This window comes from Phyllopteryx taeniolatus, chromosome 4, assembly GCF_024500385.1.
Source record: "Phyllopteryx taeniolatus isolate TA_2022b chromosome 4, UOR_Ptae_1.2, whole genome shotgun sequence".
NCBI lineage: Eukaryota > Metazoa > Chordata > Actinopteri > Syngnathiformes > Syngnathidae > Phyllopteryx > Phyllopteryx taeniolatus.
In genome coordinates, this window is record NC_084505.1 from 5,054,670 (window position 1) to 5,075,776 (window position 21,107).

At 41.9% G+C, this 21,107-nt stretch overlaps 1 protein-coding gene across 1 annotated transcript in view; it reads right to left on the reverse strand.

Moving 5' to 3' along the window:
- Nucleotides 1-21,107, reverse strand: part of sorcs3a (sortilin related VPS10 domain containing receptor 3a) — a 326,424-nt gene that overhangs the window by 67,479 nt on the left and 237,838 nt on the right. The window contains exons 8-10 of the mRNA XM_061772129.1: nucleotides 16,538-16,627; nucleotides 11,508-11,687; nucleotides 5-151 (exon numbers count right to left, since the gene is read on the reverse strand). Of these exons, the coding sequence (XP_061628113.1) occupies nucleotides 5-151; nucleotides 11,508-11,687; nucleotides 16,538-16,627 (417 nt within the window). The remainder of the gene's footprint in view (nucleotides 1-4; nucleotides 152-11,507; nucleotides 11,688-16,537; nucleotides 16,628-21,107) is intronic.

Genomic DNA, 21,107 nt, shown 5'->3' on the forward strand with positions numbered 1-21,107 from the left:
TTACCAGAATGCAGTGAATTTCATTTCCATCCAGGTCAGTCGTCGGAGCTTGCAGGAGCCTCCAGTCTCTGCCTTTGTTGTAACTGATGAAGGTCTTTACCTGGTTTTCTTGCCGTTTATTTGCTATCAACATGCCTCTAATCCCTGACACCTGATGGCAACACACAAATAACACATTTAATTTGATCCTCATCCTTGTGATGCAGTTGGGAAGCTGTCATACTTGTCAAAAATGAGTTTATAGTCACAAGATATAAAGCATGGTCATCAGCGAGATCATTTTTTAACGTGGAGGCAGCACCCTTCACAATACTTGCAGAGCTAAATGCAAATAACCTGCTCATATTTTGCTTCTGTGGTTGACAGCATAACAGACAGTCAGCCAGAACATATGGATCTTATTCTGTGTTAAGTGTTATCAATACTCTGTGAATCAGTCCAGACAAAACATCACATCCATTAATTAATAAGTGACAACTTGAAGAATATCATGTCCTCACAAAGAGGAAAGGTTGCACACGATAGTACACACAGACACACATCTCGCAAAAATTCTTCTCAAGATATCATGGTTGTTCTTGCTGAAGTGAGAAATAACCTTCAACAGCTCCTAAGCATAATCTAAGATTGAAAGGACAAAGCCACTCCAAAAGGTTACCATAGTGAAGCGTTTCAGGCCACAGTGGACCCAAAGGGATGGTTAGGAGACGCGGGGGAATGAGATGGGTAAACGTGATAGGCTGTGATTTCTGTGGATTCCCGGCAAGCTCTTTAACGTGTCAAAACATTTGCCACAGCAGTCATGGAGCAGATGTGAAACCGAGTTGGCCGTAGTCAAATGGGGTGCATGAAACTAAACCTGACAGTAAGTAACAGGGCATAAGACAACTTGGAGGCAACTTGAAGGCAGTCCGTAGTGTGACGAAAAATTCCCTGGCATCTCACACTTGCTTCCTACAACTCATAATGTGAAATGACACAGGGAAAAATTATTGAACACGCCAACTGGTATTTATTTAATACTTTGTACACAGTCCTTTGTTTGCAATGACAGTTTCAAGACACCTCCTGTATGGAGAAACTAGTCGCATGCATTGCTCTGGTGTGATTTTGGCCCATTCCTCCACACAGGCAGTCTTCAAATCTTGAAGGTCCAATGAGCTTCTTTTATGGGCCTTTCAGTTCTTTCCAGGTGATTGGCCTGGCCATTCGAGCAGCTTTATTTTTTTTCTTTGAAACAATTGAGAGTTTCCTTGGCAGTATGTTTTGGATCATAATCCTGCTGAAATGTCCACCCTTGTTTCATTTTCATCATCCTCGTAGATGGCAGCAGATTTTTGTCAAGAATCTCTCAGTAGATTTGCCCATTCATCCTTCTTTCAATAATGTGAAGTTTAGCAGTACCATTTGCTGAAAAACAGCCTGACACCATCATGTTCCCACCTCTGAACTTCACTGTTGGTGTGGTGTTTGTATGGTGATGTGCAGTGCCATTTCTCCTCCAAATATGGTGTGCATTATGACATCCAAAGAGTTCAATTTTGCTCTCATCAGACCAGACTATATTGTCCCAGTATTTAACCTGCTTGTCCAACTGTTGTTCAGCAAACTTTAAACTAGCTTTGACATGTTTTTTTTTCTCCCAGCAATGGGGTCTTGCGTGGTGAGCGTGCATACAGGCCATGGCGGCGGAGTGGATTCCTTATTTTTTTCCTTGTGACAACAGTACATGCTAATTCCCCATCTTTTAGAAGCTCTCCACATGTAGTCCTTGGCTCTTGGACAACTCTTATTATTCTTTGCACTCCTGTCAGAAATCTTGCGAGGAAATATAATATATGTAAAATTGTTTGAGACTTAACTTTAGTTTCAAGATTTGGCATCTTGAAGAGCAAAAGTTAAATTTTGGTTTTTTAGCGCTTTTTGAAGAGTTATAACGTTCTCTCTTTATTTACTTGCTCTTGTTGTGAAATGCAGCCCTACTTTAGTTTTGTAAATGAGAGTGATATATATATATCAATGTGTGTGTGTGTGTGTGTGTGTGTGTGTGTAACGGACACGCCACTGTCTCGTGCTGTTCCGCATACCTGCCTCGGCTGTCCCGCTGAGCCGGTCTGCATACACAAGACATCCAAGGAAAGCCTTGTCTGTTTATCAAAGAAGAAGCACGGGAGGTTTAACTTCGCACACGGACACTAAATAAATTACCAGCCAGTCCCAAGTAGCTCACTAAAGAGACACTGACAACTGGTTTCTCACTCGGACGCTAAGTTAATTAACTTTCACTCCCAGCCAGCCTGAAGAGTCTCACAAACAAATACTTCTCTTTTTGGGGGACACTGGCTTGATGACCAAGAAGGAGAGAAACCCGCTGTTTGGTGGCTCTTCATTAAGCAACAGTGACATTTGTTCCTTCTGTCTGGGACAATGGATGGAGCACGAGTGACACCCACAGGCGCCAGAAAGCTACTGCAACTCAGAGGAACAAATCACAATCTTCACTGTATTTGAATGTTATATGAAATTTTAACAACTTTGCATGAACACCTTAGTGTTACCATCGCAATAGCGCCACTAGTGATTGTATTTCTGCAAATTTGAATGTCTGATGTCAAATCTGTTTTTCAACTGAACCGGATGAGATATTTCACCCCACACAACACAAATGCCACATTGCAAATATTACAGTGTTCTCAACAACCACATACAATTGAAACATTCGCTACAAGGATTAAAGAGGATGTGTAAGTGACAAGGCAAAGCTTGAAAATGGTCTTGTTATCTTAAATCTAATCATTCATATTTTATCCCACTGGTTTTAAACCACAAAATAATCCTAGGATGCAAAAGTAACATTAAGAGGCGGTCCATCTCCCCTTTTGACCCCAGAGGGGGTGGGGGGTTGAATCACCCCTTTTTGACTGTCTTAAAGGCTGGAGCCCCCTTTGTTGAGAGCTGTCTCTCATTCGACTAATTTACCGAAGACTGGCTCAGCCAGGAAGCCCCACCTCGCACCACGAGGTGACAAGGACACATCGGACCCTTCCCCGCCACAGGGCATCCTGTCAGCGCTCCGAGCGACCCTTCTTGGGTGCCTGGGAAAACTCCATTGGGAAGGAAGCGGGCAGCACACGTCTGCTCCGAACGTCTTGTGAACCGCAACATACGGGCTCCGGCCGCCCTGCCTGGGAACTTTTTTTTTTCTTCATGCTCTTATTTTTTTTTCCTTCCTCCTTTTTTGCCAAATCCAGCCAAACATTTGAGAGAGATCGACTGGCCTGCCTAAATTCTGTTCCACGCAAAGTAAGTCCAATTTCTGGTCTACTAAAAGTACAGATGAGTGCATATTTGTGTTTAAACTAATGACAATTGTGAGCATTGTCATCCCATGCTCATTCCCAACCTCACATCACAAGTCAGTCTCCTTTGCCAACGTTCGTCTGTCCTTTGTTTGTTTGTTTTTCTGCATTGTTTCCCTGTAGATTCCCATGCTAGATCTCATTAAGTTTTCTATAAAAATTCACTACCTGTATCATTTGTATGTTTGGGTTCGACAAAAGACCTCTGGTTATCGAGACCTCTTATCTAATCCCTGGAGCAACCTTCAGATTACGATTTGGTTGTATGGTCACATTATGTTGTCACTTTATGCATAATCTAATGCAATGTAACGTCATGTATAATAGACATGGTCGGACAACAACTTTGATTTTGAGTTAAATCTGCTTGACTGTTTAAAAGGGCATAATACTGTTCGAAATTAGTTTAATGAAAAAAAAACTGTAAAGGTAATCTACACATCTTCTTTCTTCTTTTCCTTTCGGCTTGTCCCGTTAGAGGTCGCCACAGCGCGTCATCCTTTTCCATGAGAGCCTATCTCCTGCATCCTCCTCTCGAACACCAACTGCCATCATGTCTTCCCTCACGACATCCATCAACCTTCTCTTTGGTCTTCCTCTAGCTCTCTTGCCTGGCAGCTCCATCGTCATCATCCTTCTACCAATATACTCACTATCTCTCCTCTGGACGTGTCCAAACCATTGAAGTCTGCTCTCTCTAACTTTGTCTCCAAAACATCGAACCTTGGCTGTCCCTCTGATGAGCTCATTTCTAATTTTATCCAACCTGGTCACTCCGAGAGCGAACCTCAACATCTTCATTTCCGCCACCTCCAGCTCTGCTTCCTGTTTTCTCTTCAGTGCCACTGTCTCTAATCCATACATCATAGCTGGCCTCACCACTGTTTTATAAACTTTGCCCTTCATCCTAGCAGAGACTCTTCTGTCACATAACACACCTGACACCTTCCTCCACCCGTTCCAACCTGCTTGGACCCGTTTCTTCACTTCCTGACCACACTCACCATTGCTCTGGACGGTTGACCCCAAGTATTTAAAGTCCTCTACCCTTGCCATCTCTTCTCCCTGTAGCCTCATTCTTCCCCCAACACCCCTCTCATTCATGCACATATATTCTGTTTTACTTCGGCTAATCTTCATTCCTCTTCTTTCCAGTGCATGCCTCCATCTTTCTAACTGTTCCTCCAGCTGCTCCCTGCTTTCACTGCAGATCACAATGTCATCTGCAAACATCATGGTCCACGGGGATTCCAGTCTAACCTCATCTGTCAGCCTATCCATCACCACTGCAAAAAGGAAGGGGCTCAGGGCTGATCCCTGATGCAGTCCCACGTCCACCTTAAATTCTTCTGTCACACCGACAGCACACCTCACCGCTGTTCTGCTGCCCTCGTACACTTTTCCTCCATTCCTCAGGCATCTTCTCACGCACTAGAATTCTATTGAACAAGCTGGTCAAAAACTCCACAGCCACCTCTCCTAGATGCTTCCATACCTCCACAGGAATGTCATCAGGACCAACTGCCTTTCCATTTTTCATTCTCTTTAATGCCTTTCTAACTTCCCCCTTACTAATCATTGCCACTTCCTGGTCCACCACACTTGCCTCTTCTACTCTCCCTTCTCTATCATTTTCCTCATTCATCAACTCCTCGAAGTATTCTTTCCATCTACCTAGCACACTGCTGGCACCAGTCAACATATTTCCATCTCTATCCTTAATCACCCTAACCTGCTGCACATCCTTCCCATCTCTATCCCTCTGTCTGGCCAGCCTGTATAGATCCTTTTCTCCTTCTTTAGTGTCCAACCTGCCATACATGTCATCATATGCCTCTTGTTTTGCCTTTGCCACCTCTACCTTTGCCCTGTGTCGCATCTCAATGTATTCCTTTCGCCTCTCCTCGGTCCTCTCAGTGTCCCACTTCTTCTTAGCTAACCGTTTTCCTTGTATGATTTCCTGTACTGTGAGGTTCCACCACCAAGTCTCCTTCTCTCCTTTCCTGCCAGAAGATACACCAAGTACTCTCCTGCCTGCTTCTCTGATCACCTTGGCTGCAGTGGTCCAGTCTTCTGGAAGCTCTTCCCGTCCACCGAGAGGCTGTATCACCTCTTCCCGAAAAGCTGCACAACACTCGTCCTGTCTCAGCTTCCACCACATGGTTCTCTTCTCTGCCTTTGTCTTCCTAATTTTCCTCCCCACCACCAGAGTCATCTTACACACCACCATCCTATGCTGTCTAGCCACACTCTCCCCTACCACTACCTTACAGTTGGTAACCTCCTTCAGATTACATCGTCTGCACAAGATGTAATCCACCTGTGTGCTTCTACCTCCGCTCTTGTAGGTCACCCTATGTTCGTGCCTCTTCTGGAAAAAAGTGTTCACTACAGCCATTTGCATCCTTGTTGCAAAGTCTACCACCATCTGTCCCTCAAAGTTCCTTTCCTGGATACCGTACTTACCCATCACTTCTTCATCACCCTTATTACCTTCACCAACTCTCTCTCTGTCTGGGATGCTCAGAACTACATCATCTAGCTCCTTCCAGAATTTCTCTTTCACCTCTAGGTCACATCCTACCTGTGGGGCATAGCCACTAATCACATTACACATAACACCCTCAATTTCAAATTTCAGCCTCATCACTCGATCTGATACTCTTTTCACCTCCAAGACATTCTTAGCCAACTCTTCTTTTAAAATAACCCCGACTCCATTTCTCTTCCCATCTACACCATGGTAAAATAATTTAAACCCTGCCCCTAAACTTCTAGCCTTACTGCCTTTCCACCTGGTCTCCTGGACACACAATATATCAACCTTTCTCCTAATCATCATGTCAACCAACTCCCGAGATTTTCCTGTCATAGTCCCAACATTCAAAGTCCCCACATTCAGTTCTAGGCTCTGTGTTTTCCTCTTCTCTTTCTGCCGAAGAACCCGCTTTCCACCTCTTCTTCTTCTTTGACTTCGACCCACAGTAGCTGAATTTCCAACAGCGCCCTGCAGGTTGACGGCGCCGGTGGCGGACGTTGTTAACCCGGGCCACGACCGATCCGGTATGGAATTCTTTGGATGAACGCTCATATTTGTTTGGCAAGGTTTTAAGCCGGATGCCCTTCCTGACGCAACCCTCTGCATTTATCCGGGCTTGGGACCGGCCTACAGTTTGCACTGACTTGTGCCCCCCATAGGGCTGCATAGGGATGTATAACTTTATTATCAATCTGTGTCCATGAATGGAAAGCATGGCTTATTAAAACCCGCCTTATGTTGCTGAAGTGCGACCACGCACAGCGAATCAAGGGAGTAATCCACCAAAAGTATGAGTCCAAACATCAGATGCTAGCCAATCAGAGGCAGAGTATTGCAGGTTATTGTTCAATAAATAAAATGGACACGAGACATTTTTATTGTTGTGATAACACCTGGATCGCGGCTCCATAGATGCACACAACAGGGACACTTAAGGGAACGCTAACTTTATAATGTTCGCTAGCCCACGAGCTAATGAGCTCGCAAGCGAAAGAGCTTAACCGCTTGCTCGACTACGACGTCATTAAAAATGTCAGCGCCTTACTCTGAGTTGTGTCTGTTCCCCACATAACACGCACACAGGAAAGTTAACTGTTTTTTTTAACCCTAACCTGTCATGAACGGAACAGAGGATAGGACCCAAAAATGCACGACTCCAAAACAAATGTTTCCAAAAAGAGAGGTTTAATAGACGGGCATAGGTCGGCACACAGGCAGGCAATCCAAGAAAGTCAACAGTATCCAAAAACATGAGGCCAAGAGGCGAGGTCGATAAACCGAACGGGGTCAAATCTTACTGTGAGTCTGTGACGTGGAAACAAGGAATGCTGCAACGCGACGACAAGGTACAACAAACTGGCAACGAGAGGGAATGAGACACGAGGTTAAATACAATAGGTAATTAGGGTGAACGAGGCACAGGTGGTGAAGATGCTCACAGGAGCAGGTGTGTGTGAAACAGGGGGGAAGACAAAACCCGGAACACACACCCATGACATAACCACAGCGGCACACGTCAATATTGAGCCAGTAGTTGACAGCGAATGTATTTGATTGACAGTAATGGATCTCGACGGCGGCCCTAATTTTACATGCATGTTGATTTTTTGTTTGTTTGTTCGTTTTAAATTCATTCAAATTTGGCCGACTTTATTAAAACACTCCTCTCTGGTGTGTCAAATTTACAAGACTTTTTAAAACCTATTTAAAGTGTCTATGACAATGATGTAAATATTTAATATTTGTTTAAGTGTAACTTTTGTAAACAGAGCCTGAGTCTGTTTTATTTAATTTTTTTATCTAAGATATTTCATTGGTTGTTCTACATTACAATGCCAATGTTAGGTATTCTTTAGAATGAAAAGTTAATTTTTCTCACAAAAGATTGTAGTTGAATTATTATCTTCTATTATTCTATAACGAGGCATAAAAAGATATCAACAATACTATCGTTTATCATGATAGTTTTGGGGAAAATATATCGTCCTAAAAATTTGCTATTTTGACATGCCAAAACACCATCCATCCATTCATTTTCTGTACCGCTTATCCTCACTAGGGTCGCGGGTGTGCTGGAGCCTATCCCAGCTATCTTTGGGCGAGAGGCGGGGGACACCCTGAACTGGTCGCCAGCCAATCGCAGGGCAGGCCTAAACACAAGAGCAGTGGATAACACAAAAATATTGTACAAACACTATAAAAATAGAGTAACAACTGGAAAAAAACTGCAATATAGCGGGACTACGAAGCAAGAACCGTGATATCTTGGATGATTATTGTATCTGTTTTCCATTATGATAAGATGCAGGGACTCATTGTTCCAGGGCTGGGACTCATTGTTCCAGACATAAGCATTCTTGGACTCACATAGTTGCAAGTGTAAAAATTATCTATGTTTATACATATATTTTAATACAGTATACAACTCTGGCATATCAAACTGAGGACAACTGTATCGAACAATATGCAATTTTATATTTACTTTATCAATTTCTGACGTTGAGGATCTGTGCTTGACTACTCATTGTGGAGCACAGATCCACTAAACTGTCACACCCACATTCATTCAGACCAAGCTGCTGAGACAGAAGCTACAGAAGAAGCTAGCTGTTGGAACATGAATAATGTCTGAAATGTACCTGAAATCTAAGCTCCACCACCATCCTTCAGATCTATCGTATTAAGTATGACACTGATGGAAAGCACTTCACGGACAAAAGTACAAAGGTATTTTAAATTGTTTCAGCCTCATGCAAGTGAACAATTCTTCAACAAAAGCAACAACAACAATCATTCTTCACGTCGTGTCCAATAAAAACATGAAAGCATATACAGCAGTACCTTGACTTACAATTCATTCTGTGACTGAACTCAAAACTCAATTTACTCGCATCTTAAATAATGGGCTGTTGGGAATATGTTGTGGCATTCAATGATGCCTTCTAACAGTGATATATCTGAAGCTCGCTCATAACACACATATTGGCTTGCAAACCAACACAAAAAACTGACAGAGCGATGACTCTTAACTCGGAAAAGGCAATTTTGGTGCACTCGTAAGTCAAGGTACCACTGTACTTGTTTGTGTGACATTATCTTAAATAGGCATGTTGTGTATTGTTGTGATGTAGATTGAGATCATGTCACATTCTATGACTGATTTAACAACTGTTTATGCATTGATATACTGTACATCATGAACATGATTAAAGGTAGAGTTTGCAGTTGGAAACAAATTGTCATTGATGTTAAAACTGTATAACCTGACAGTAAAATATTATTAAAGTGATCTTTTGAAAAATAATGCCTCTCTGGTCCCATCTAATGCCTCTAATTAAATGTTTTATATTATTTTACAACTGGACACGGTGCGACAAGAACAGCCAATCAGACTGTAGAGACAGGAGGCGTATAGTCTGTCAATTATTTGTACATGCATGCACAGCCTTGATCAAAATGGAGACTATTATATTTTCTTGGCCAGACTATCTCAGGTTAGCAGCAAAAGTTAAAAATAAGGAATGAGACAGCTCTCTACTTCAAATCAAGGGTAAACATGTATGTAATGTAACATGTAATTTGCTATTTTGACATGCCAAAACACCATCCATCCATTCATTTTCTGTACCGCTTATCCTCACTAGGGTCGCGGGTGTGCTGGAGCCTATCCCAGCTATCTTTGGGCGAGAGGCGGGGGACACCCTGAACTGGTCGCCAGCCAATCGCAGGGCAGGCCTAAACACAAGAGCAGTGGATAACACAAAAATATTGTACAAACACTATAAAAATAGAGTAACAACTGGAAAAAAAACTGCAATATAGCGGGACTACGGAGCAAGAACCGTGATATCTTGGATGATTATTGTATCTGTTTTCCATTATGATAAGATGCAGAGACTCATTGTTCCAGGGCTGGGACTCATTGTTCCAGACATAAGCATTCTTGGACTCACATAGTTGCAAGTGTAAAAACTATCTATGTTTATACATATATTTTTATACAGTATACAACTCTGGCATATCAAACTGAGGACAACTGTATCGAACAATATGCAATTTTATATTTACTTTATCAATTTCTGACGTAGCGGCACGGTGGCCGACTGGTTAGAGCGTCAGCCTCACAGTTCTGAGGTGGGGGGTTCAATCCCCGTCCCCGCCTGTGTGGAGTTTGCATGTTCTCCCCGTGCCTGCGTGGGTTTTCTCCGGGCACTCCGGTTTCCTCCCACATCCCAAAAACATGCATTAATTGGAGACTCTAAATTGCCCCTAGGCATGACTGTGAGTGCGAATGGTTGTTTGTTTCTATGTGCCCTGCGATTGGCTGGCAACCGGTTCAGGGTGTACCCCGCCTCCTGCCCGATGACAGCTGGGATAGGCTCCAGCACGCCCGCGACCCTAGTGAGGAGAAGCGGCTCAGAAAATGGATGGATGGATGGAATTTCTGACGTTGAGGATCTGTGCTTGACTACTCATTGTGGAGCACAGATCCACTAAACTGTCACACCCACATTCATTCCGACCAAGCTGCTGAGACAGAAGCTACAGAAGAAGCTAGCTGTTGCAACATGAATAATGTCTGAAATGTACCTGAAATCTAAGCTCCACCACCATCCTTCAGATCTATCGTATTAAGTATGACACTGATGGAAAGCACTTCACGGACAAAAGTACAAAGGTTTGTGGCAAGTGTCACACAATGCTCAACTACATCGGTGGAAATACAACAAACATGACAACAAATTTTCATCACGCTGACGCAAAAGCAAATGGAACCAGACAAAGACAAAAAGCATGCGTACTACAAACTTTACAGTGCAAACCCAAAAACAGTGCACTTCACAGTTCAAACTGCACAGCAGAGAATAAGAATAAGAATATAATAAGAAATAAGAATGTCTAGAACAGCAGCATGAGAAACAATAATTTTTTCATCCATTATTTTTTTATATTCTTAAATAATTGTACACTATAGAACAGTGGTTCGATAATTATTTTCATGTCTGGGATTGGGTGTGTTTGTTTTATATTCTGCAAAGAATTTGACAGAAATTGACAGCTCCCCTCTCTTCACCCGAGTGTCTAAGACATGCTGCCGCAAGTCCGATGACACCACCACAAAGTCAATCATCGAACTGTGGCCCAGGGTGTCCTGGTGGTCAGTGCACATGGACACCCTTTTTTGGGGCGGGGAGGGGCGGGTCTGGAATGGATTAATTGGAACAGATTGATCACGAAAACCAAGTGTTCTCTGTACAGGTATACTGTACTGTATTGAGCCAGGATTGGTACACATTTGGAATTTCGAATAGTGGGAAATCCATCTGCTCCATTACTCAAAAGATAAACCATTTTTTACTCACTAACAATGATCAGAGAGCAAATATTGATGTGTAAAGTTGGTGGGTCCTGTAAAGAACAATTAAACAGCAATGGTTCAGTATACATATATTTCATCAACACTAAAAGTAAACGGTTGTATTAAAAATTGCAGTTGTTTAACCTTTCCAGTAATTTTAATGGTCATGTGCAGATAGTCGCTGTAACTTCCCATAGATTCAATCAGTGATCTTTCTTTACATTTATTACCAATTTGATTGGAAGCCTACCTCATACAAATCCAGCATCTGGTTGCCTCCTATGCCTTTAGTGGTCTTGACATTTTCCATGGACAAGGTGAAGTAGATTCCTCTAGTGTCAGACAGGTAGAGGTTATAGGTGTCATTTTGGTTCCACTCTTGCACTGCCGCAAATACCTGCTTTTCATCTGTGCTGACAATGTGTAAATCCTATCAGGGAGCAGGGATAAATTGAGATTAGTTATGACTGCAGGGGAGAGAGAAGTGAGATTAGAGCATGCTGACCCTGCGGGACATGAGATCAATGATGTGCTGTGACTACAGAGAGTTAATGAGTAATTGCACAGTATACTGTAGTTTGTGCTGTATAGCAACTTTTGATGCAATAAGAAGTATCATTTTCAAAGAACAGTCCAGTTCAAATATCTGAAATTAGCATTGGAGAAACGCTTCAAGAATTTCATTTTAGTGCCAGCATTCTTATATATATATATATATATATATATATATATATATATATATATATATATATATATATATATATATATATATATATATATATTTCTGTCAATATGGGGTGCTGTGTGTACATTAATGAGGAAAAAAATGAACTTAAATGATTTTAACAAATGGCTGCAATATAACAAAGAGTGAAAAATTTAAGGGGGAAATTTTTCCGTTTGATTTATTAAAAAAGAAAAACTGAAATATCACACAGCCATAAGTATTCAGACCCTTTGCTGTGACACTCATATATTTAACTCGGGTGCTGTCCATTTCGTCTGGTCATCCTTAAGATGGTTCTTCACCTTCATTGGAGTCCAGCTGTGTTTGATTATACTGATTTGACTTGATTAGGAAAGCCGCATTCCTGTCTATATAAGACCTTACAGCTCACAGTGCATGTCAGAGCAAATAAGAATCATGAGGTCAAAGGAACTGCCTGAAGAGCTCAGAGATTGTGGCAAGTCACAGATCTGGCCATGGTTACAAAAAAAAAATTCTGCTGCACTTAAGGTTACTAAGAGCACAGTGGCCTCCATAATCCTGAAATGGAAGACGTTTGGGACGATCAGATCCCTTCCTGGAGCTGGCCCTCTGGCCAAACTGAGCAATCAGGGGAGAAGAGCCTTGGTGAGAGAGGTAAAGAAGAACCCAAAGTTCACTGTGGCTGAGCTCCAGAGATGCAGTCAGCAGATGGGAGAAAGTTCTAGAAAGTCAACTATCACTGCAGCCCTCCACCAGTCGGGGCTTTATGGCAGAGTAGCCCGACGGAAGCCTCTCCTCAAGTGCAAGAGACATGAAAGCCCGCATGGAGTTTGCTAAAAAAAAAAAACACCTGAAGGACTCCAAGATAGTGAGAAATAAGATTCTCTGGTCTGATGAGACCAAGATAGAAATTGTTGGCCTTAATTCTAAGTGACATGTGTGGAGAAAACCAGTCACTGCTCATCACCTGTCCAATACAGTCCCAACAGTGAAGCATGGTGGTGACAGCATCATGCTGTGGGGGTGTTTTTCAGCTGCAGAGACAGGGAGACTGGTTGCAATCGAAGAAAAGATTAATGCGTACAGGGATATCCTGGACGAAAACCTTCTCCAGAGGGCTCAGAACCTAAGACTGGGCCGAAGGTTCACCTTCAAAAAAGACAATGACCTTGAGCACACAGCTAAAATACCGAATGAGTAGCTTCAGAACAACTCAATGACTGTTCTTGAATGGCCCAGCCAGACCCCTGACTTAAACCCAATTGAGCATCTCTGGAAAGACCTGAAAATGGCTGCTCACTAACGTTCACCATCCAACCTGACAGAACTGGAGAGGATCTGCAAGGAGGAATGGCAGATGATCCCCAAATCCATGTGTGAGGAACATCATTCCCAAGAAGACTCATGGCTGTATTAGCTCAAAAAGGTGTTTCTCCTAAATACTGAGCAAAGGGTCTGAATACTTATGGCTGTGTGATATTTCAGTTTTTCTTTTTTAATAAATCTCCAAAGATTTCAACAATTCCGTTTTATTCTGTCAATATGTGGTGCTGTGTGTACATTAATGTGGAAGAAAAGAACGTAAATTATTTTAGCAAATGGCTGCAATATAAAAAAACAGTGAAAAATGTAAGGGGTTCTGAATACTTTCTGTACCCACTGTATAGACACACACGCAGACACTTTCCCAAAAATTAGAATACCATGGAAAAGTTTGTTTATTTCCATAATTCCATTCAAAAAGTTTAACTTTCATCGATTATAGATTCAGGGCCTACAATTTAAACAATTTCAAGTATTTTTATTTTTTATTTTTACATAATTTGGGCTTCCAGCTCATAAAACCCACAAAATCAGGAGTTAAAAAAATGTGAATACTGTGAAGAAATCAGCCTAAATTTTGCAGGCCATGAATGTTTTAAACTTTGTGTCACACACTAATCATCTACTAAAGTTCGAAGTACCTGCACAGGTTTCCTCAGATCTCATTAAATTGTTTCAGTTTGGTTCAAATTTCTCAGTTGGTTTCAGTATGGGGAAGAGTGCAGACTTGACAACTGGCCAGAAAACCAGCATTGATACCCTCCACAGGATGGGTAAGCCAAAAAATGTTCATAGCTAAGGAGTGCTGTGTCCAAGCATATCAATGGAAAGTCGTGTGGAAGGACAAAATGTGGCAGGAGAAGATGCACCAGCAAAAGAGATGACACTGGGCTTCAGCGGATTATCAAATGGAGAAGATTCAAGAATCTAACAGAGATCCAGAAAGAGTGGAATGAGGCATGAGTCACAGCTTCAAAAACCACCACATTCAGACGGATCCGGGAGATTGGCTACAACTGTGGGGTTCCTCAGGTAAAGCCACTTCTGAGCCTGAGCCAACGTAGGAAGCGTCTCAACTGGGCCAAGGAGAAGAAGGACTGGACTGTTGACCAGTGGTCCAAGGTGATGAAGGATGAAAGTAAACTGTGCCTTTCATGCAGGAATCAAGGTCCAAGGGTTTGGAGGAAGACGGGTGAAGAACAGAGCCCAAGCTGCTTGAGGTCCAGTGTGAAATATCCACAGTCAGTCATGATTTGGGGTGCAATGTCCAGTGCAAGTGTTGGTAAACTCTGCTTTCTTAAATCCAAGGTCACCGGAACAGTCTACCAGAATGTTTTAGAGGACTTCATGATTCCTTCTGCTGAGGATCTGTATGGATATCTTTATCTTCCAGCAGGACCAGGCCCCTGCTATACCGCCAGAAGCACCAAAACCTGGTTTGACACCCATGCCATCACAGTGCTTGACTGGGCAGCAAACTCGCCGGATCTAAACACTGCAGTTCTCCTGCAAAATGTCTTGATTAATTTGTAAATGTATTTATCTGTCCATGATAGCAATGAGTCCAGGCCCTGAGTTAACCAAGCAGTCACACACCATGATCGCCCCTCCACCATACTTCACAATTGGGATGAGGTTTTGAGGGTGGTGTGCTGTGATTTTTTTTCTCCACACTTTTTTCCTATCTGTCCACACATTACTTTGTCAGCAGCGCAGTGGAACATCGAGGTGCTCTTTTACAAACTTAAAATTTGTAGCTATGATTTTTGGGATCACATTGATATCCTCTGTGCTGTACTCCAATGACATTCGTTCTTCTTTCATGTTTAACTCATTGTGATTTATTCACAGAGATGTTGTGGCATGTGACAGAGATTTCTTTAAATCTTTGGCTGACACTCCTGGACATTTCTTTATGTCATTGAGCATTTTGCACTATGCTCTTGCGGCCACACCTAAGTGAGTAGTGACAGTGCTGAACTTTCTCCATTTATAGAAAATTTATCTTACCATCGACTTTTGAATTTCAAGGCATTTAGAGATATTTTAAATTGTTTCAGCCTCATGCAAGTGAACAATTCTTCAACAAAAGCAACAACAACAATCATTCTTCACGTCGTGTCCAATAAAAACATGAAAGCATATACAGCAGTACCTTGACTTACAATTCATTCTGTGACTGAACTCAAAACTCAATTTACTCGCATCTTAAATAATGGGCTGTTGGGAATATGTTGTGGCATTCAATGATGCCTTCTAACCGGGATATATCTGAAGCTCGCTCATAACACACATATTGGCTTGCAACACAACACAAAAAACTGACAGAGCGATGACTCTTAACTCGGAAAAGGCAATTTTGGTGCACTCGTAAGTCAAGGTACCACTGTACTTGTTTGTGTGACATTATCTTAAATAGGCATGTTGTGTATTGTTGTGATGTAGATTGAGATCATGTCACATTCTATGACTGATTTAACAACTGTTTATGCATTGATATACTGTACATCATGAACATGATTAAAGGTAGAGTTTGCAGTTGGAAACAAATTGTCATTGATGTTAAAACTGTATAACCTGACAGTAAAATATTATTAAAGTGATCTTTTGAAAAATAATGCCTCTCTGGTCCCATCTAATGCCTCTAATTAAATGTTTTATATTATTTTACAACTGGACACGGTGCGACAAGAACAGCCAATCAGACTGTAGAGACAGGAGGCGTATAGTCTGTCAATTATTTGTACATGCATGCACAGCCTTGATCAAAATGGAGACTATTATATTTTCTTGGCCAGACTATCTCAGGTTAGCAACAAAAGTTAAAAATAAGGAATGAGACAGCTCTCTACTTCAAATCAAGGGTAAACATGTATAACGGCTGCATGGGTTGGGCTTGGAAAACACACTATCAATGTCACCGTTCTCACAGAGTCTAAAGGTAAGCTGATCACCTCTCATATTTTTAATTGATAGTACATTCCAAGAAATACAACATCAATCCAGTAACTTATTGTGTTTGGAAATAATCCATTATGAATAAGTCATGGTATAGCAATGTAGCAGCTTTGGCGTTCTGTGCACGCTACAATAGCGTTAGTGAGTTCGGGGCGTTCCTTTGGTCAGAGACGCAAGGATGGCGGAGACCGGGGGTTAAGTGAGGCTACGTTCAAATCTTGTTATTAGTTTGAAAACCGCATACTCCACCTTTCAACCATCACACAATTACAACATTTGCTCCAACCTACCTTTGGTAAGGAATATTTAGGAAGTTTAATTTGGATGAAGAGGTCTCTTTTGTAGGAAACATAATAAGTGGCTCTTCCAGATGTAGGCACCTACAAAACATTATTCTTAAATTGAACACATACTGCAAATTGGGCAAAATGTTTATTTTTCAGAAAAAAATAAATGCAAGAATAACATACCACAAGTTTGCGTTAAGTCATTAGACCAAACTGATTAAAAATATAAAAAAATCAAAATTAAAAATATTACCTGATGACATTCCTTTTATATACTGTAGTTATTTGCAGCATGTTTTCATTGATTTAAAATACTTCTCAAATTTGAAATTCTCCAGCCCTCTTTCACCAAAGAGCTGCATCAGCACTGCATCTCTCTTCTCTGCAACAGAGAATGTTTGCGAGCTCGCCTGCAGCACTTTTCATTGTATTATTATTAGTTTTAATATATTTTTTCGCAAAGACTAAGCGATGTTTGTGTCAACATTTCAGGCAAATTCCTTGGTTAATTTCTAGTAACACATTCACATGAATATTAAGTACGTTGCAAATAGAACAAACATATTCTACAAAACTAATAATACAATATAACTATTATTGGACAATACAAAGGCATCATCACAAATCCTTGATGTTTTGTGTTATGCTTTGTGCAGACTGATCTGACCATATGACTTTCCAGCAGAAAACTTGCATATTCAACCCTGATGCATTTGCTTGTTTTTCTGGTTCTTATTATTTTATTTACAAGTTTTGGTGGGTGTCAATTAGCTTTTTCTTTTAGAGGATGGCCATTTGTAACAATGCCCTAGCTTGCATTCAAAGGATGCTGTCCCCACAATGTATTCTGAGGATTCTAAAGTGGACTGGTGAATAAGTCTTAGTACAATCAATAGTCCAATTATTGTTTGTTGGGGGAAACGTAAGTTCCATAAATAAGCTTCATGCGCTGTTTGGGAAATGCAGAGACAAGACCAGTGGTCCCCAACGTTTTTTGCACCAATGACCCCCTTAATGTAACGCAATATTTGACAGACCTGCATAGAAACAAATAGAAAGACATTATTAAAGAATAAACGCACCATTACGCTGAATGTAGTTGTAATGAATTAGTGCGGGCCCTGCGCTTGTTTCTCTTTAACGACACTCTCCTATCTTGGAGTAATGGGAAAAAATAACAGTGTGTGTTTCTTATGTCCAGTCTACTACGTAATTTTGTTTTGGTTGCTGTCAATGCAGAAAATCCTGCTTCACAATGATAGGATGTTGGAAATGGAATTGTTTTTGGCAATTACAATACATATACATACAGTATTATGTTGAATGGGCTTGGTGTTGGGTCGCACGGTGGATGACTGGTTAGCACATCTGGCTTACAGTTCTGAGGTTCAAATCCCATCTCACCTGTGTGGAGTTTGCATGTTCTCCTTGGTTTTCTCTGGGTACTCCGGTTTCCTCCCACATCCCAAAAACGTGCATCGTAGGTTAATTGAAGACTCCAAATTGCCCGTAGGTGTGAATGTGAGTGCGAATGGTTGTTTGTTTATATGTGCCCTGCAATTGGATGGGGACCAGTTCAGAATGTACCCCGCCTTTCACCCAAAGATAGCTGGGATGGGCTCCGGCACACCCGCGACCCTAGTGAGGATAAGCGGTATGGAAAATGGATGGATGGATGGATGGATAGATGGATGGATGGGTGGATGGATGGATGGATGGATGGATGGGCTTGGTGTGTGGGAATTACCTGCCAGCAAACCCATATTATAAGTAGCACTGCTGATATTGTTGTCGCTTGAATGTCGCTTCCTTCTTCTTGGAAGTGGTAAGCTCTTCTTGTGTCTAATCATTGTGGCCTTTACCCTTTCTGAAGCTCTCTAAAGACATTTATTTCATACTCTTACTCATTTCTTCTTGCTTGTGGGTGTATTTTTTTCACTACCGTATTATGAGCCCAACACGAGTTGTGTGACTTGTGAACAGAGACATGGCAGATGTACCTGATTTTCAAAATAAAACTTATTTCAGACTCTGATAACCAGCCTGGTCCCAAATGGCCCACAGGCCGATGATTGGGGCCCACTGGTTGGGGTGCGCTGGTCTAGGCCATTTGCAAAAACCTTCTCTAATAATCTAATCTTAATTATGCATCAACAAATCACAGGGCATATTGTCATTTGGCCATCAGCCAATAATGTTCACACAAACTGTGTAAAGTAGCACCTTCACGTAGTACTCACCTTTGAATAATATTGGGCATGATATGTTTTGGTGGAAAACTTTCAAAACAAATGTGAAGCCAAGCTTGGCAAAGAAGAAGTGACCCCCACATTAATGTTGTATGACAGGAGTTGTTTTTTACTAGTGTAGTAAATGAACAAAATTGCATAGAAAGAAACAAAAAAGAGGTCCTAGTTGCTAGGACCTAGCAGTAAGATATACGTACGTAGGGTATTTGGTGAACACTGCGGAAATAGTCCTACAGACAATCGAAGGAAAGAGCAGGAGATCAATAGCGAGATAACCAGAGGCAATTTGAACTTTAAACGAAATTGGTATGATTGATTCCCCACCGCCAAGTGTAGGATACTACAGTATGAGCTTTTCTTTAACAAACACAAACAGAACAGTATAGAGTTTGAACAAAACTGCCGTTGTAAATATACTGACTTTCTCTGTTGAATAGAAATGTATGAAACCTCATTTTCCCATTGTCAAAATACTTCTATGTAAAAATCATGATGGAAATTAAAATACGACAATAATTTGCGCCTATGTTAATTTGCGTTTACAACATTGCCATTTGTGTCTGTTCCACTAATCGTGATTAATTGCACAAACTAGGCTGTGAAAATGTTTGAGCACAGATGAATAATAAAATCATTGTATCTTAGCACAAATTCTGGTTGTTTAGCTGAGGTTTATCCATCCATTCATCCATTTTCTGAGCTGCTTCTCCTCACTGGGATCGCGGGCATGCTGGAGCCAATCCCAGCTATCATCGGGCAGGAGGCGGGGTACACCCTGAACTGGTTGCCAGCCAATCACAGGGCACATACAAAAAAACAACCATTCACACTCACAGTTACACCTATGGGCAATTTAGAGTCATTAATTCACCTACCATGCATGTTTTTGGGATGTGGGAAGAAACCGGAGTGCCTGGAGAAAACCCATGCAGGCACGGGGAGAACACACAAACTCCACACAGGCGGGGCCGGGGATTGAACCCCGGTCCTCAGAACTGTGAGGCAGACGCTCCAACCAGTCGTCCACCGTGCCGCACTAACTGAGGTTTAAAACAAAATAAAACATGCCACATAGGGACCAATGTTGAAATACAAATATTGATTTGGAGGGGGGCGAAACAGTGTTACACATGGAGAGCACGTCTGTTTATCATCCAAAAGTAAAAGCAGGGCCCAGGAGTCAAACCAAGAGAAATGTGAATACCCAACACCCACCCTATTACAATGGTTACCAGGTCCCCGACTGGGAACCACTATCCCTGTATTGTGATCGTGAGTGGTGGGGCGTCGTGCATTAAAATTGGGGAGACTGGTGGGGGTGAGGCAAGAGGCTCACATGGCAATGATGACCTGCGACCATCACGCCCACCCAGGCCAACCAGCTCCCCAAAGGCTCTGACCTCCTTGTTCTACAAGCGTTTGTATGATTTTCTCCAGGTACTCTGATTCAAAAAAGAAACCTGTTAATTATCACTAACATATATTAAATTGCCAATAGGTGTGAATGTAAGCACAAATGGTCTGTCTATAGGCCCTTTCACACCAACCTTACCAAGGACATTTAGTCATTTCTGACCATTGCTTCTACAGTCACGAAAAAAAAAAAAAATAGATCCCCCTTGTTTCTTCAGTGTTTTGTTCACTTTTAAGGATTAGCACAACTAAAGGTACATTTGTTTTGACAACTATAATAAAGACAATAACATTCCTTCTTGAGTCATCATTGTATAGCAATGCAAGCATCGGTGTCGCAATGATCCAATGGAGCTCAGTCGTGAAGTTAATTTATGTCATTGGTAGGTCACCAAAGGCAAATAGGTGACGAAATGTTGGAAAGGACTTCATTTTCCCTCCCCAGTGTGGCTCGATGGCAACTGCCTGATTGCCCCCAGTGAGAGGTGCCCAGCAGGTGTTGGGATACTTATTGACTGCTGGCTCAGTGTCTGTACATTGGGATTTTCATCACAGATTGTTCATAATGAACACCATGCTCACGCCAAAGGGTTTCAATATGCGCTTGGCACTGACCACCTTATGACCACTGTTCGATGATCCACATTTTGGCAGTATCATCGGACTTGTGGCGGCATGCCTTGGACACAAAGGTGAAGAAAGGGGCAGAACTGTCAACTGATCACCATCTGGGGTTGGGTTGGCTCCCATGGTAGCATGTATTGTGAGGGTCTGCTGATAACATCTGGCCAAGTCCCTTGTCTGAAGGAGTCAACAACTCACATCTGACAGCACTGTTGTCGGATATCCTCGGTGAGGCATGCTGTCAAGCTGAATGAGTCCAATCAGGTGTTTTTGATTGTGGAACATGA